The 18,553-nt window shown below is 48.9% G+C and overlaps 1 protein-coding gene across 1 annotated transcript in view; it reads right to left on the bottom strand.

The window, feature by feature from the left end:
- Nucleotides 1-300: 300 nt before the first annotated feature.
- pkd1a (polycystic kidney disease 1a) overlaps nt 301-18,553 on the bottom strand; it is a 175,601-nt gene continuing 157,348 nt past the window's right edge. The window contains exons 50-60 of the mRNA XM_055907434.1: nt 18,118-18,312; nt 16,805-16,944; nt 15,382-15,506; nt 14,975-15,101; nt 14,724-14,849; nt 14,312-14,483; nt 12,897-13,184; nt 10,393-10,527; nt 2,395-2,721; nt 1,427-2,042; nt 301-892 (exon numbers count right to left, since the gene is read on the bottom strand). Coding sequence (XP_055763409.1) covers nt 579-892; nt 1,427-2,042; nt 2,395-2,721; nt 10,393-10,527; nt 12,897-13,184; nt 14,312-14,483; nt 14,724-14,849; nt 14,975-15,101; nt 15,382-15,506; nt 16,805-16,944; nt 18,118-18,312 — 2,565 coding nt within the window. The 3' untranslated portion in view covers nt 301-578. The remainder of the gene's footprint in view (nt 893-1,426; nt 2,043-2,394; nt 2,722-10,392; nt 10,528-12,896; nt 13,185-14,311; nt 14,484-14,723; nt 14,850-14,974; nt 15,102-15,381; nt 15,507-16,804; nt 16,945-18,117; nt 18,313-18,553) is intronic.

Below are 18,553 nucleotides of genomic sequence, written 5' to 3'. Positions count from 1 at the left end.
GCTGTGTACATCATCATCAACAAGCTGTGTACATCATCATCAACAAGCGGTGTACATCATCATCAACAAGCAGTGTACATCATCATCAACAAGCTGTGTACATCATCATCAACAAGCTGTGTACATCATCATCAACAAGCGGTGTACATCATCATCAACAAGCTGTGTACATCATCATCAACAGGTTGTGTACACACTCTTCATTGACTAAACATACAGTCACCACTCCTAATGTCAGCACAACATGTGCTTCTGTCGACGCCACCACACGACCTCCGGGGTCACATGGGGTCAGGGTTAGGGGACGGGGGTAAAGAACTGGCGACCTGCACCTTGTTTCCATGCCAACTCCATGGTGAGCGGTCGCTGTTTTGGGGCCTCTATTTCTCTCTTTCCCTCCTCTCTCGCTTTCTCTCCTTCTGGATTTAGAGTGGAACACCAGTGACATCACCCGCTGTGACCGACGCCCACTCATCCTCAACCCAGGATCCTTCCTTTCCTTCCACTCCTCCCTACGGCCCGTTCTGTCCATCCATCCCTAACATCCTTTCTTCTTGAGGGTCCTTCAGGAGGGGTCCTCAGGGTTTGGGGTGTCCGGACACATGCCTGTCTGGGTTGGGGTGCACCTTGTTCTTGAGCGGCGGGGGCTTGCGTTTGCGTTTGCGTGTGGGAATGGTGGTGGTGTGGGCTGGGTGGTTGAAGAGGCTGGAGGGGGGCAGGGTCTCTCTCTCCGTAGGGGGGTCCCACTCTCGAGGGGCGGGAGTGGAGGAGGGGGTAGGGGTGGAGGGTAGGGCGGGAGTAGAGAGGGGTACAGGGGCAGGAGCAGGGGTCAAGGCAGGGGAAATGATATGGGTAGAAACTGGGGTACATTTTGGGTCAGGTATAGGGGCAGACACAGGGGTAGATTTCGGGGTAGGTTTAGGGGGAGGGGTAGATATAGGGGGAGGAACCGGGACAGGGGTCGATTTCGGGGCAGGTTTAGAGGCAGGGGTAGATATAGGGGGAGGAACCGGGACAGGGGTCGATTTCGGGACAGGTTTAGGGGCAGGGACAGGGGTCGATTTCGGGGCAGGGGTAGATATAGGGGGAGGAACCGGGACAGGGGTCGATTTCGGGGCAGGTTTAGGGGCAGGGGTAGACATAGGGGGAGGAACCGGGACAGGGGTAGACATAGGGGCAGGGGTAGACATAGGGGGAGGAACCGGGACAGGGGTCGATTTCGGGGCAGGGGTAGATATAGGGGGAGGATCCGGGACAGGGGTCGATTTCGGGGCAGGTTTAGGGGCAGGGGTAGACATAGGGGGAGGAACCGGGACAGGGGTAGACATAGGGGCAGGGGTAGACATAGGGGGAGGAACCGGGACAGGGGTCGATTTCGGGGCAGGGGTAGATATAGGGGGAGGATCCGGGACAGGGGTCGATTTCGGGGCAGGGGTGTGTTTAGGGTTAGCCCCAGAGTTCCCTGTATCTTCAGGCTGACCCATGCCCACTACCCCCACCACAGTGTTGACTTTCTGCTGCCCTCCTTTTCTTTCTCTCCGTCCAGCAGAGTCTTTCTCATCCCCCTTTCCCTTCCCTCCTCGGCCCTCTCTACTCCTCTCCTTCTCTCCTCTCCTCCCCTTCGGCCCTCGTCCTTTCCTCTGGGCACGCTCCAGGACACACTCCGTACGGTACAGCTCCTCGGTCGCCACGGTGACCCGGTCCAGCTGCTGCAGCAAAGCGTCCAGCGTGGGGAGAAGCCTCTTCAGAGTCGCCTCAGTCTCCGCCCTTTCCCGCAAGGTAGTTCCACCCGCCAACGCACCTGGTCCCAAACCGCCGGGCCCCAGGCCCAGGCTTAGCCCCATTCCGGGGGCCTCTGTCAGGCTACAGGGGCTGGAAGAGCTGGGTCTCCAGGAGGCCTCAGAGGTCCCGTCCAGGCTGCCAGGGCTGGGGGGCGACTCGGAGCCGTCCAGAGGGGGCAGGCACAGGGACTTACAGTCACTGGTGGAGGAGGAGCGAGAGGGGGGGAGCTCCATGCCCTCAAAACGCACCTTGTGACGAAACTGAGGGATGGAGGGATGGAGGAGAGGGGGGGGAGAGAGAGAGAGAGGTAGACAGAGGTGGGAGGCAGGGAGACGGAGGGAGAGAGAGAGTCAATATAAAGTACAGGCTTAAACAATACAGTACTCTGGAATAAAAGTCAAATGTACCCCACTTGTAGCAAGCTCTTTTTAGGGTTAGTGCAGTGGGATCATTTAACTTAAGACATCAAGGCAATGCATTTTATGGGTAAGCAACATCTAAGTAAGATAACATCTTTTAGTAGTAATACCACATTACTGCAACAGGAAGCCCTCAGGAAGTAGGAAGCTCTCTAAACATGAAACAGGAAGTTGAAACAAGAAGTGCTCCTACCTCCTTGGTGCGGCTGAGGCCCATCCACATCTTCAGTCGTCGTAGAAACAGCTCCACCATCTCATAGTCCTGTAGGTCCACCACCGGGCGGTACACCTCCGCCCGCGCCCGGCGATAGTTCCTTAACAACGCAGAGGTCACCAGCCATAGCAACGCCAGCCGCAGCACGGCGAAGCTCGCGTGGAACACCAGGCTGGAGGCGGAGCTAGAGGGGCCGGTTGTTGTTGACGACGGTCGCAAGGACAACAGGCCGCGCCCGCCGGCGCCTAGCAACGACAGGCAGGCGGAGCTCACACTGCCATATCCGTCCATCACAGAGTGGAAGAGCTGGAGAGGGAGAGAAAAATAGTGAGATATGGAATACAAAGATGAAGGAGAGGTAGATGGAATGATGATTATGATGTCTTCACCCAAGTCTTTGCTAACCAACCTGTAGACTAAGAGGTGATGAAACAGTGTTGTACTGCATCCCAATACTGGTCATCACTATAGAACACTGAGGCTGCATCCCAATACTGGTCATCACTATGGAACACTGAGGCTGCATCCCAATACTGGTCATCACTATGGAACACTGAGAATGCATCCCAATACTGTTCATCACTATGGAACACTGAGGCTGCATTCCAATACTGTTCATCACTATGGAACACTGAGGCTGCATTCCATTACTGGTCATCACTATAGAACACTGAGGCTGCATCCCAATACTGTTCATCACTATGGAACACTGAGGCTGCATTCCATTACTGGTCATCACTATAGAACACTGAGGCTGCATCCCAATACTGTTCATCACTATGGAACACTGAGGCTGCATTCCAATACTGTTCATCACTATGGAACACTGAGGCTGCATCCCAATACTGGTCATCACTATAGAACACTGAGGCTGCATCCCAATACTGTTCATCACTATAGAACACTGAGGCTGCATTCCAATACTGGTCATCACTATGGAACACTGAGGCTGCATCCCAATACTGGTCATCACTATAGAACACTGAGGCTGCATCCCAATACTGTTCATCACTATAGAACACTGAGGCTGCATTCCAATACTGGTCATCACTATGGAACACTGAGGCTGCATCCCAATACTGGTCATCACTATGGAACACTGAGGCTGCATCCCAATACTGGTCATCACTATGGAACACTGAGGCTGCATCCCAATACTGGTCATCACTATGGAACACTGAGGCTGCATCCCAATACTGGTCATCACTATAGAACACTGAGGCTGCATCCCAATACTGTTCATCACTATAGAACACTGAGGCTGCATCCCAATACTGTTCATCACTATAGAACACTGAGGCTGCATTCCAATACTGGTCATTACTATAGAACACTGAGGCTGCATCCCAATACTGTTCATCACTATGGAACACTGAGGCTGCATCCCAATACTGTTCATCACTATGGAACACTGAGGCTGCATCCCAATACTGTTCATCACTATGGAACACTGAGGCTGCATCCCAATACTGTTCATCACTATGGAACACTGAGGCTGCATCCCAATACTGGTCATCACTATAGAACACTGAGGCTGCATTCCAATACTGGTCATTACTATAGAACACTGAGGCTGCATCCCAATACTGTTCATCACTATGGAACACTGAGGCTGCATCCCAATACTGTTCATCACTATGGAACACTGAGGCTGCATCCCAATACTGTTCATCACTATGGAACACTGAGGCTGCATCCCAATACTGTTCATCACTATGGAACACTGAGGCTGCATCCCAATACTGGTCATCACTATAGAACACTGAGGCTGCATCCCAATACTGTTCATCACTATAAAACACTGAGGCTGCATCCCAATACTGTTCATCACTATAGAACACTGAGGCTGCATTCCAAAACTGGTCATCACTATGGAACACTGAGGATGCATTCCAATACTGTTCATCACTATAGAACACTGAGGCTGCATCCCAATACTGGTCATCACTATAGAACACTGAGGCTGCATCCCAATACTGTTCATCACTATAAAACACTGAGGCTGCATCCCAATACTGTTCATCACTATAGAACACTGAGGCTGCATTCCAAAACTGGTCATCACTATGGAACACTGAGGCTGCATTCCAATACTGTTCATCACTATGGAACACTGAGGCTGCATCCCAATACTGGTCATCACTATAGAACACTGAGGCTGCATCCCAATACTGTTCATCACTATAAAACACTGAGGCTGCATCCCAATACTGTTCATCACTATAGAACACTGAGGCTGCATTCCAAAACTGGTCATCACTATGGAACACTGAGGATGCATTCCAATACTGTTCATCACTATGGAACACTGAGAATGCATCCCAATACTGTTCATCACTATAGAACACTGAGGATGCACCCCAATACTGGTCATCACTATAGAACACTGAGGCTGCATCCCAATACTGGTCATCACTATGGAACACTGAGGCTGCATCCCAATACTGTTCATCACTATGGAACACTGAGGCTGCATCCCAATACTGGTCATCACTATGGAACACTGAGGCTGCATCCCAATACTGTTCATCACTATGGAACACTGAGGCTGCATCCCAATACTGTTCATCACTATAGAACACTGAGGCTGCATCCCAATACTGGTCATTACTATGGAACACTGAGAATGCATCCCAATACTGTTCATCACTATGGAACACTGAGGCTGCATCCCAATACTGGTCATTACTATGGAACACTGAGAATGCATCCCAATACTGGTCATCACTATAGAACACTGAGGCTGCATCCCAATACTGGTCATTACTATGGAACACTGAGAATGCATCCCAATACTGGTCATCACTATAGAACACTGAGGCTGCATCCCAATACTGGTCATTACTATGGAACACTGAGGCTGCATTCCAATACTGGTCATTACTATGGAACACTGAGGCTGCATTCCAATACTGGTCATCACTATAGAACACTGAGGCTGCATCCCAATACTGGTCATTACTATGGAACACTGAGGCTGCATTCCAATACTGTTCATTACTATGGAACACTGAGGCTGCATTCCAATACTGGTCATTACTATGGAACACTGAGGCTGCATTCCAATACTGGTCATTACTATGGAACACTGAGGCTGCATTCCAATACTGCTCATCACTATAGAACACTGAGAATGCATCCCAATACTGTTCATCACTATGGAACACTGAGGCTGCATTCCAATACTGTTCATCACTATGGAACACTGAGGCTGCATCCCAATACTGTTCATCACTATGGAACACTGAGGCTGCATTCCAATACTGGTCATCACTATAGAACACTGAGGCTGCATTCCAATACTGGTCATCACTATAGAACACTGAGGCTGCATTCCAATACTGTTCATCACTATGGAACACTGAGGCTGCATCCCAATACTGTTCATCACTATGGAACACTGAGGCTGCATCCCAATACTGCTCATCACTATGGAACACTGAGGCTGCATTCCAATACTGGTCATCACTATAGAACACTGAGGCTGCATTCCAATACTGGTCATCACTATAGAACACTGAGGCTGCATCCCAATACTGCTCATCACTATGGAACACTGAGGCTGCATTCCAATACTGGTCATCACTATGGAACACTGAGGCTGCATTCCAATACTGTTCATCACTATGGAACACTGAGGCTGCATCCCAATACTGGTCATCACTATAGAACACTGAGGCTGCATCCCAATACTGGTCATCACTATAGAACACTGAGGCTGCATTCCAATACTGTTCATCACTATGGAACACTGAGGCTGCATTCCATTACTGGTCATCACTATAGAACACTGAGGCTGCATTCCAATACTGTTCATCACTATGGAACACTGAGGCTGCATCCCAATACTGTTCATCACTATGGAACACTGAGGCTGCATCCCAATACTGGTCATCACTATAGAACACTGAGGCTGCATCCCAATACTGTTCATCACTATAGAACACTGAGGCTGCATTTCAATACTGTTCATCACTATGGAACACTGAGGCTGCATTCCAATACTGGTCATTACTATGGAACACTGAGAATGCATCCCAATACTGTTCATCACTATGGAACACTGAGGCTGCATCCCAATACTGGTCATCACTATAGAACACTGAGGCTGCATCCCAATACTGGACATCACTATGGAACACTGAGGCTGCATCCCAATACTGGTCATCACTATGGAACACTGAGGCTGCATCCCAATACTGTTCATCACTATGGAACACTGAGGCTGCATCCCAATACTGGTCATCACTATAGAACACTGAGGCTGCATTCCAATACTGTTCATCACTATGGAACACTGAGGCTGCATTCCAATACTGGTCATCACTATGGAACACTGAGGCTGCATCCCAATACTGGTCATCACTATAGAACACTGAGGCTGCATTCCAATACTGTTCATCACTATGGAACACTGAGGCTGCATCCCAATACTGGTCATCACTATGGAACACTGAGGCTGCATTCCAATACTGGTCATCACTATGGAACACTGAGGCTGCATCCCAATACTGTTCATCACTATGGAACACTGAGGCTGCATCCCAATACTGTTCATCACTATGGAACACTGAGGCTGCATTGCAATACTGTTCATCACTATGGAACACTGAGGCTGCATCCCAATACTGGTCATCACTATGGAACACTGAGGCTGCATTCCAATACTGGACATCACTATGGAACACTGAGGCTGCATTCCAATACTGTTCATCACTATGGAACACTGAGGCTGCATCCCAATACTGTTCATCACTATGGAACACTGAGGCTGCATCCCAATACTGGTCATCACTATGGAACACTGAGGCTGCATCCCAATACTGTTCATCACTATGGAACACTGAGGCTGCATCCCAATACTGGTCATCACTATGGAACACTGAGGCTGCATTCCAATACTGGTCATCACTATGGAACACTGAGGCTGCATCCCAATACTGTTCATCACTATGGAACACTGAGGCTGCATTCCAATACTGGTCATCACTATGGAACACTGAGGCTGCATCCCAATACTGTTCATCACTATGGAACACTGAGGCTGCATCCCAATACTGTTCATCACTATGGAACACTGAGGCTGCATCCCAATACTGTTCATCACTATGGAACACTGAGGCTGCATTCCAATACTGGTCATCACTATGGAACACTGAGGCTGCATTCCAATACTGGTCATCACTATGGAACACTGAGGCTGCATTCCAATACTGTTCATCACTATGGAACACTGAGGCTGCATCCCAATACTGTTCATCACTATGGAACACTGAGGCTGCATTCCAATACTGTTCATCACTATGGAACACTGAGGCTGCATCCCAATACTGTTCATCACTATGGAACACTGAGGCTGCATTCCAATACTGTTCATCACTATAGAACACTGAGGCTGCATCCCAATACTGTTCATCACTATGGAACACTGAGGCTGCATTCCAATACTGGTCATCACCATGGAACACTGAGGCTGCATTCCAATACTGTTCATCACTATGGAACACTGAGGCTGCATTCCAATACTGGTCATCACCATGGAACACTGAGGCTGCATTCCAATACTGTTCATCACTATGAAACTCTGAGGCTGCATCCCAATACTGTTCATCACTATGGAACACTGAGGCTGCATCCCAATACTGTTCATCACTATGGAACACTGAGGCTGCATTCCAATACTGGTCATCACTATGGAACACTGAGGCTGCATCCCAATACTGTTCATCACTATAGAACACTGAGGCTGCATTCCAATACTGGTCATCACTATAGAACACTGAGGCTGCATTCCAATACTGTTCATCACTATGGAACACTGAGGCTGCATCCCAATACTGGTCATCACTATGGAACACTGAGGCTGCATCCCAATACTGGTCATCACTATAGAACACTGAGGCTGCATTCCAATACTGGTCATCACTATGAAACACTGAGGCTGCATTCCAATACTGTTCATCACCATGGAACACTGAGGCTGCATTCCAATACTGTTCATCACTATGGAACACTGAGGCTGCATTCCAATACTGGTCATCACCATGGAACACTGAGGCTGCATTCCAATACTGTTCATCACTATGAAACTCTGAGGCTGCATCCCAATACTGTTCATCACTATGGAACACTGAGGCTGCATCCCAATACTGTTCATCACTATGGAACACTGAGGCTGCATTCCAATACTGGTCATCACTATGGAACACTGAGGCTGCATCCCAATACTGTTCATCACTATAGAACACTGAGGCTGCATTCCAATACTGGTCATCACTATAGAACACTGAGGCTGCATTCCAATACTGTTCATCACTATGGAACACTGAGGCTGCATCCCAATACTGGTCATCACTATGGAACACTGAGGCTGCATCCCAATACTGGTCATCACTATAGAACACTGAGGCTGCATTCCAATACTGGTCATCACTATGAAACACTGAGGCTGCATTCCAATACTGTTCATCACTATGGAACACTGAGGCTGCATCCCAATACTGGTCATCACTATGGAACACTGAGGCTGCATCCCAATACTGGTCATCACTATAGAACACTGAGGCTGCATTCCAATACTGGTCATCACTATGAAACACTGAGGCTGCATTCCAATACTGGTCATCACTATGGAACACTGAGGCTGCATCCCAATACTGGTCATCACTATGGAACACTGAGGCTGCATCCCAATACTGGTCATCACTATAGAACACTGAGGCTGCATTCCAATACTGGTCATCACTATAGAACACTGAGGCTGCATCCCAATACTGGTCATCACTATAGAACACTGAGGCTGCATCCCAATACTGGTCATCACTATGGAACACTGAGGCTGCATCCCAATACTGGTCATTACTATGGAACACTGAGGCTGCATCCCAATACTGTTCATCACTATGGAACACTGAGGCTGCATCCCAATACTGGTCATCACTATGGAACACTGAGGCTGCATTCCAATACTGGTCATCACTATGGAACACTGAGGCTGCATCCCAATACTGGTCATCACTATGGAACACTGAGGCTGCATCCCAATACTGTTCATCACTATAGAACACTGAGGCTGCATCCCAATACTGTTCATCACTATAGAACACTGAGGCTGCATTCCATTACTGGTCATCACTATGGAACACTGAGGCTGCATCCCAATACTGGTCATTACTATGGAACACTGAGGCTGCATCCCAATACTGTTCATCACTATGGAACACTGAGGCTGCATCCCAATACTGTTCATCACTATGGAACACTGAGGCTGCATCCCAATACTGTTCATCACTATGGAACACTGAGGCTGCATTCCAATACTGGTCATCACTATGGAACACTGAGGCTTTATTATATCACCTAGTTACTGTATTACTGACCAGGGCCCATAGTGCACTATATCGGGAATAGGGTGCCATTTGGGACACAGTCTCAGTGAGTGAAGCAGACGGAGTAAATATGCAGCTGGACACACACCCACATCTAGTAGTCATCAATGATGTGTCAGTATGCTGCTTGGCAAGACAAATCCCAGGGTATGATTGATCCAACAGAGCTCTCTGAATGTCAATAAGGAGAGAGAAAGAGGAAGAGAGAGAATGGATACAAGAGCCAAATAGCTCACATTATCTCTCTCTCTCCCTTCCTTCCTCTCTCTCTCTCTCTCTCTCTCTCTCTCTCTCTCCCTCTCCCTTCCTTCTCTCTCCCTCACACATTGAAACAACCAAACCGCATATAGTCAGTCTGTCACGTCACTTGTTGACTAGAAGAGATGCTGCTGTTCTCTACCACAGAAAGGCTTCTGGTAATGAAGAGGAATACAGGTCACCACTTGAGTGTGTGAGTTACCAGGTGTGTAGTGTGTGTGTAGTGTGTGTGTGTGTAGTGTGTGTGTGTGTGTGTGTGTGTGTGTGTGTGTGTGTGTGTGTGTGTGTGTGTGTGTGTGTGTGTGTGTGTGTGTGTGTGTGTGTGTGTTACCAGGTGTCCTGTGTGTGAGTAGGCCAGCAGCAGCACCAGCAGAACCAGACCTGCTCCTATCAGTTCCCAGACAGAGCGTCTCAGAGCCCTGCCAAACACTGCCCACTCCCTCAGGAAACGCAACTGGTGGGACGCCTGGTGAGAGAGAGGAAGAGAGAGGGGGAGAGGGAGGGGAGATGGACAGAGGGAGGGAGGGAAGGAGGAGTGAGGGAGAGAGAAAGAGATTCGTTTTTTGGTGTGGTAAATCTGCATTGGATCCATTCTCTCAATCTGACCTTCAGCAGTAGAGCTAACCCCCTCCCTCCCTCCCCCTCTCTCTCAATCTGACCTTCAGCAGTAGAGCTAACCCCTCCCTCTCCCTCTCTCTCTCAATCTGACCTTCAGTAGTAGACCTAACCCCCTCCCTCCCCCTCTCTCTCTCAATCTGACCTTCAGCAGTAGAGCTAACCCCCTCCCTCCCCCTCTCTCTCAATCTGACCTTCAGCAGTAGAGCTAACCCCCTCCCTCCCCCTCTCTCTCTCAATCTGACCTTCAGCAGTAGACCTAACCCCCTCCCTCCCCCTCTCTCTCTCAATCTGACCTTCAGCAGTAGAGCTAACCCCCTCCCTCCCCCTCTCTCTCAATCTGACCTTCAGCAGTAGAGCTAACCCCCTCCCTCCCCTCTCTCTCTCAATCTGACCTTCAGCAGTAGAACTAACCCCCTCCCTCCCTCTCTCTCTCTCTCAATCTGACCTGTAGCAGTAGAGCTAACCCCCTCCCTCCCCCTATCTCTCAATCTGACCTTCAGCAGTAGAGCTAACCCCCTCCCTCCCCCTATCTCTCAATCTGACCTTCAGCAGTAGAGCTAACCCCTCCATCCCCCTCTCAATCTGACCTTCAGCAGTAGAGCTAACCCCCTCCCTCCCCCTCTCTCTCAATCTGACCTTCAGCAGTAGAGCTAACCCCCTCCCTCCCCCTCTCTCTCAATCTGACCTTCAGCAGTAGAGCTAACCCCCTCCCTCCCTCCCAATCTGAACTTCAGCAGTAGAGCTAACCCCTCCCTCCCTCCCCCTCTCTCTCTCAATCTGACCTTCAGCAGTAGAGCTAACCCCCTCCCCCCCCCCCCTCTCTCTCAATCTGACCTTCAGCAGTAGACCTAACCCCCTCCCTCCCCCTCTCTCAATCTGATCTTCAGCAGTAGAGCTAACCCCTCCCTCCCCCTCTCTCTCTCAATCTGACCTTCAGCAGTAGAGCTAACCCCCTCCCTCCCTCCCCCCTCTCTCTCTCAATCTGACCTTCAGCAGTAGAGCTAACCCCCTCCCTCCCTCCCCCTCTCTCTCTCAATCTGAGCTTCAGCAGTAGAGCTAACCCCCTCCCTCCCCCTCTCTCTCAATCTGAACTTCAGCAGTAGAGCTAACCCCCTCCCTCCCCCCCTCCCTCCCCCTCTCTCTCTCAATCTGACCTTCAGCAGTAGAGCTAACCCCTCCCTCCCCCTCTCTCTCTCAATCTGACCTTCAGCAGTAGAGCTAACCCCCTCCCTCCCCCCCTCTCTCTCAATCTGATCTTCAGCAGTAGACCTAACCCCCTCCCTCCCCCTCTCTCAATCTGATCTTCAGCAGTAGAGCTAACCCCTCCCTCCCCCTCTCTCTCTCAATCTGACCTTCAGCAGTAGAGCTAACCCCCTCCCTCCCTCCCCCTCTCTCTCTCAATCTGACCTTCAGCAGTAGAGCTAACCCCCTCCCTCCCTCCCCCTCTCTCTCTCAATCTGAGCTTCAGCAGTAGAGCTAACCCCCTCCCTCCCCTCTCTCTCAATCTGAACTTCAGCAGTAGAGCTAACCCTCTCCCTCCCCCCCTCCCTCCCCCTCTCTCTCTCAATCTGACCTTCAGCAGTAGAGCTAACCCCTCCCTCCCCCTCTCTCTCTCAATCTGACCTTCAGCAGTAGAGCTAACCCCTCCCTCCCCCTCTCTCTCTCAATCTGACCTTCAGCAGTAGAGCTAACCCCCTCCCTCCCCTTCTCTCTCTCAATCTGACCTTCAGCAGTAGAGCTAACCCCTCCCTCCCCCTCTCTCTCTCAATCTGACCTTCAGCAGTAGAGCTAACCCCCTCCCTCCCCCTCTCTCTCAATCTGACCTTCAGCAGTAGAGCTAACCCCCTCCCTCCCCCTCTCTCTCAATCTGACCTTCAGCAGTAGAGCTAACCCCTCCCTCCCTCCCCCTCTCTCTCAATCTGACCTTCAGCAGTAGAGCTAACCCCTCCCTCCCCCTCTCTCTCAATCTGACCTTCAGCAGTAGAGCTAACCCCCTCCCTCCCCCTCTCTCTCTCTCAATCTGACCTTCAGCAGTAGAGCTAACCCCCTCCCTCCCCCTCTCTCTCAATCTGACCTTCAGCAGTAGAGTTAACCCCCTCCCTCCCTCTCTCTCTCAATCTGACCTTCAGCAGTAGAGCTACCCCCTCCCACCCCCTCTCTCTCAATCTGATCTTCAGCAGTACATCTTACCCCCTCCCTTCCCCTCTCTCTCCGTACCTTCAACACCAGTATGAACAGGAGCATGGCAGACAGCAGGGTGTAAGCTTGGCTCTGCCGTGCCAGCGGGTAGAAGTCAGTGTACCCGTCTCGTTGCCGCAGGTACGACGCCCACAGGCGCCCGGCGGCAGCACATCGGCTGATGTGGAGGCCACACACACACGCTGCCAGCGCCAGGCTGCACGCGCCCAGCAACCGCCACGGGCACAGGAGGTATACCCAGCCCTCTCTCACCATGCCCAGGACCGCACATACACAGAAATACACCACTAGGGAGAAGAGAAGGATCTGAGAGGAGGAGAGAGGGAGGGAGAGTGTGAGAGAAATATATGGAGAAAGAGACAGAAATGGAGAACTAATTTATCTGTCTGCAGACAGTATTTCCTTTGTTGCCATGGTAATATAACCTAGATCCTGCAGTATTCAGTGTGTTGGTATGGTGATATTATAATCTAGTGGTGTATTCAATATGTTGGTATGGTGATATTATAATCTAGTGGTGTATTCAGTATGTTGGTATGGTGATATTATAATCTAGTGGTGTATTCAGTGTGTTGGTATGGTGATATTATAATCTAGTGGTGTATTCAGTATGTTGGTATGGTGATATTATAATCTAGTGGTGTATTCAGTATGTTGGTATGGTGATATTATAATCTAGTGGTGTATTCAGTATGTTGGTATGGTGATATTATAATCTAGTGGTGTATTCAGTATGTTGGTATGGTGATATTATAATCTAGTGGTGTATTCAGTATGTTGTTATGGTGATATTATAATCTAGTGGTGTATTCAGTGTGTTGGTATGGTGATATTATAATCTAGTGGTGTATTCAGTATGTTGGTATGGTGATATTATAATCTAGTGGTGTATTCAGTATGTTGGTATGGTGATATTATAATATAGTGGTGTATTCAGTGTGTTGGTATGGTGATATTATAATCTAGTGGTGTATTCAGTATGTTGGTATGGTGATATTATAATCTAGTGGTGTATTCAGTATGTTGGTATGGTGATATTATAATCTAGTGGTGTATTCAGTATGTTGGTATGGTGATATTATAATCTAGTGGTGTATTCAGTATGTTGGTATGGTGATATTATAATCTAGTGGTGTATTCAGTATGTTGGTATGGTGATATTATAATCTAGTGGTGTATTCAGTATGTTGGTATGGTGATATTATAATATAGTGGTGTATTCAGTGTGTTGGTATGGTGATATTATAATCTAGTGGTGTATTCAGTATGTTGGTATGGTGATATTATAATCTAGTGGTGTATTCAGTATTCCGACTCTTCCTCTCTAGCCATGCTATGATTGGTTAGTTCCAAGATACTGCTCCCGCCCCTCTTTTATATCCACTCTGTGATTGGCTAGCACTAGCTGTCTTTGTGTGGCTGCCGGTGGTTACCGTGAGCTGCAGCTGCAGGTCGAGGCCTGTGATAGGCTGCAGGCGGAAGGTCAAGAGGTCGAGGCTGGACTGAGTGTGCTCAGAGACGGGGAACTCAAACAGGAAGGAGAAGACGGTCAAAAGGTCTGTGTTGGTGTTGTAGAGAGAGAACTCCACAAACACAGCCCGTGTCCTGGTAACACACACACACACACACACACACACACACACACACACACACACACACACACACACACACACACACACACACACACACACACACACACACACACACACACACACACAGGCACGTACACAGAGAGAGAAGATGAGGAGAGAAAGAAAAAGAGAGAGACACCGACAGTCAAACACTCAAATTCAGATTCAAATGGCATCACTGAAATCTCCGTTCCCTCCCTCCCGCTCTTCTTACATGTGGTCCATCCAGTGTAACTGCTGTAGGTACTGTAGTGATGTTCTGGTCTCCTCTATGTTCCTGTTCAGCTGTTGGACGAAACCTCCGCTCCCGTACACCATCACCTGACCCCAACGCCACGCCCTGGGAGAGAGAGGAGGGATGGAAAGAGGGGAGGAAGGGAGAAAGGGAGAGGCTCAAGAAAGACAGCAATGACATAAGAGGATCAAACCATCTTTATTTCCCTCCCTCCCTCCCTCCCTCCTTACCCGTTGTCATCAGCCGTGTGTGAGGTCCAGTTCTTGGTCAGCTTCCTGTGTACTGCTGAGCCAGTCAACCCCTCTCCCCAGCCTGCTGCTCCTGCCCCATGGATGGTACCTGGAGAGGACAGACTAACTATACAAGACAAGAATGGAGGGATGGGGAGAGAAAGGGAGGGAGAGATGGAGTGTGAGTGGACAGAGAGAGAGAGAGCGTGAGAGGACACAGAGAGAGAGAGAGAGAGGGAGAGGAGCGAGAGAGGACAGGAGCGAGAGAGAGAGATGAGCGATAGAGGACAGGAGAGAGGGAGAGAGAGAGAGAGAGAGAGAGAGAGAGAGAGAGAATGACAGGAGAATGAGGTCTAGAAAGATTTCTGAATAAACAATTACTGGAAGCTAAATTAGTGTATTCTCACCGTCTCGTATCTGTCGTAGTCTGGGCGTGCCCAGTAGCACACTTCCTGTTTCCTGCATTAGGGTGGGGCCATCCAGTAACCTTGGCAACAGGGAGCCTGACAGCCACGCCCACACATCCTCACGCCTGCAGGACAGAGACATGATGAGTTGTACTGAAACAGAAGTGATTTGTTTGTACTGAAACAGAAGTGAATAGTTAACGAATGTAGTCCAGTTTCATATGGACGTGTGTGAATAGTTAACGAATGGAGTCCAGTTTCATATGGACGTGTGTGAATAGTTAACGAATGGAGTCCAGTTTCATATAGACGTGTGTGAATAGTTAACGAATGGAGTCCAGTTTCATATAGACGTGTGAATAGTTAACGAATGGAGTCCAGTTTCATATAGACGTGTGAATAGTTAACGAATGGAGTCCAGTTTCATATGGACGTGTGTGAATAGTTAACGAATGGAGTCCAGTTTCATATGGACGTGTGTGAATAGTTAACGAATGGAGTCCAGTTTCATATGGACGTGTGTGAATAGTTAACGAATGGAGTCCAGTTTCATATAGACGTGTGAATAGTTAACGAATGGAGTCCAGTTTCATATGGACGTGTGTGAATAGTTAACGAATGGAGTCCAGTTTCATATAGACGTGTGTGAATAGTTAACGAATGGAGTCCAGTTTCATATAGACGTGTGTGAATAGTTAACGAATGGAGTCCTGTTTCATATGGACGTGTGTGAATAGTTAACGAATGGAGTCCAGTTTCATATAGACGTGTGTGAATAGTTAACGAATGGAGTCCAGTTTCATATAGACGTGTGTGAATAGTTAACGAATGGAGTCCTGTTTCATATGGACGTGTGTGAATAGTTAACAAATGGAGTCCAGTTTCATATGGACGTGTGTGAATAGTTAACGAATGGAGTCCAGTTTCATATAGACGTGTGTGAATAGTTAACGAATGGAGTCCAGTTTCATATAGACGTGTGTGAATAGTTAACGAATGGAGTCCTGTTTCATATGGACGTGTGTGAATAGTTAACGAATGGAGTCCAGTTTCATATAGACGTGTGTGAATAGTTAACGAATGGAGTCCAGTTTCATATGGGCGTGTGTGAATAGTTAACGAATGGAGTCCTGTTTCATATAGACGTGTGTGCTGACAGAATGACAGTGGTTTAATGTAGGGAGCTCAAACAGCGCTGAGCAGACAGAGGGAACATGAGTACACTGTACTCGTGTGTGTGTGTGTGTGTGTGTGTGTGTGTGTGTGTGTGTGTGTGTGTGTGTGTGTGTGTGTGTGTGTGTGTGTGTGTGTGTGTGTGTGTGTGTGTGTGTGTGTGTGTGTGTGTGTGTGTGTGTGTGTGTGTGTATAATGTGTGTTTACCTGCTAATGTTGGCCAGGTCCGGTGTGTGTAATGTGTGTTTACCTGCTGATGTTGGCCTGGTCCGGTGTGTGTAGTGTGAGTTGTAGCTGTGTACGGAGTCGCAGGCTGTGTGTGTCCTTGGTGGTGTCAGAGTAGTTGAGCAGCAACACCACCAACAGGAAGAGCATGTAGACCAGGAAGTTCTGTTCACAACAAAGATAGTCTAGTTAGAGATACACACCGTGTGGACAAAACATTAGGAACACCTTCCTAATATTGAGTTGCACCCCTTTTTCCCCTCAGAACAGCCTTAATTCATTGGGGCATGGACTCTACAAGGTGTTGAAAGAGTTCCACAAGGATGCTGGTCCATGTTGACAACAACGCTTCTCACAGTTGTGTTAAGTTGTCTGGATGTCCTTTGGGTGGTGGACAATTCTTGATACACACGGGAAACTGTTGAGCGTGGAAAAACCCAGCAGCGTTGCAGTTCTTGACACACTCAAACCGATGCGCCTGGCACCTACTACCAGACCCCGTTCAAAGGCACTTAAATATTTTGCCTTGCCCATTCACCCTCTGAATGGCACAAATACACAATCCATGTCTCAAGGCTTAAAATCCATCTTTAACCTGTCTCCTCCCCTTCACCTACACTGATTAATTTGGATTTAACAAGTGACATCAATAAGGGATCATATCTTTCACCTGGATTCACCTGATCAGTCTATTTCATGGAAAGAGAAGGTGTTCTTAATGTTTTGTCCACTAAGAACACCTGCTCCAGTTAGATACACAACTCTAACTAGAACAAAGAAAACCATTGGTTGAGGAACAACGATATTATTAACACAGATACACAACTAATACCAACAGTGTTGTACACCAGGAAGTTCTGTTAACGACATAGTTGAGCATGCTGTGTGTGTATCTCTCTTTCACCCTCCCTCCCTCCCTCCCTCCCTCCCTCCCTCCCTCCCTCCCTCCCTCCCTCCCTCCCTCCCTCCCTCCCTCCCTCCCTCCCTCCCTTGAGCATGCTGTGTGTGTATCTCTCTTTCACCCTCCCTCCCTCCCTCCCTCCCTCCCTCCCTCCCTCCCTCCCTCTCTCGAGCATGCTGTGTGTGTATCTCTCTTTCACCCTCCCTCCCTACCTCGAGCATGCTGTGTGTGTATCTCTCTTTCACCCTCCCTCCCTCCCTCCCTCCCTCGAGCATGCTGTGTGTGTATCTCTCTTTCACCCTCCCTCCCTCCCTGCCTCCCTCCCTCCCTCGAGCATGCTGTGTGTGTCTCTCTCTTTCACCCTCCCTCCCTCCCTCCCTCGAGCATGCTGTGTGTGTCTCTCTCTTTCACTCTCCCTCCCTCCCTGCGTCTCTTACCTTGAGCATGTTGTGCAGCATGTGGACCTTGCGGGCCTGCTGTCTGGCCTGGGACAGAGCGAAGCCTTGGGGGGGTCTGACTCTGGGGACGCGCTGGACAACTCTGTCAACACGAGGACACTCCACCAGGACATCCTGCTCCTCTGGACGGAGCCTCTTCACCCACAGGGCAAAGTACAGGCCTTCTAGTAACACCTAGAGTGTACACACACACACACACTTATACACTACCCACAGGGCATAGTACAGGCCTTCTAGTAACACCTAGAGTGTACACACACACACACACACACACTTATACACTACCCACAGGGCATAGTACAGGCCTTCTAGTAACACCTAGAGTGTACACACACACACACACACACACACTTATACACTACCCACAGGGCATAGTACAGGCCTTCTAGTAACACCTAGAGTGTACACACACACA

Source organism: Salvelinus fontinalis, chromosome 40 (assembly GCF_029448725.1).
Source record: "Salvelinus fontinalis isolate EN_2023a chromosome 40, ASM2944872v1, whole genome shotgun sequence".
In the NCBI taxonomy this organism is placed as follows: domain Eukaryota; kingdom Metazoa; phylum Chordata; class Actinopteri; order Salmoniformes; family Salmonidae; genus Salvelinus; species Salvelinus fontinalis.
The sequence above is the reverse complement of the archived record's forward strand: the minus strand, read 5'-3'. Positions and strand labels throughout refer to the sequence as shown.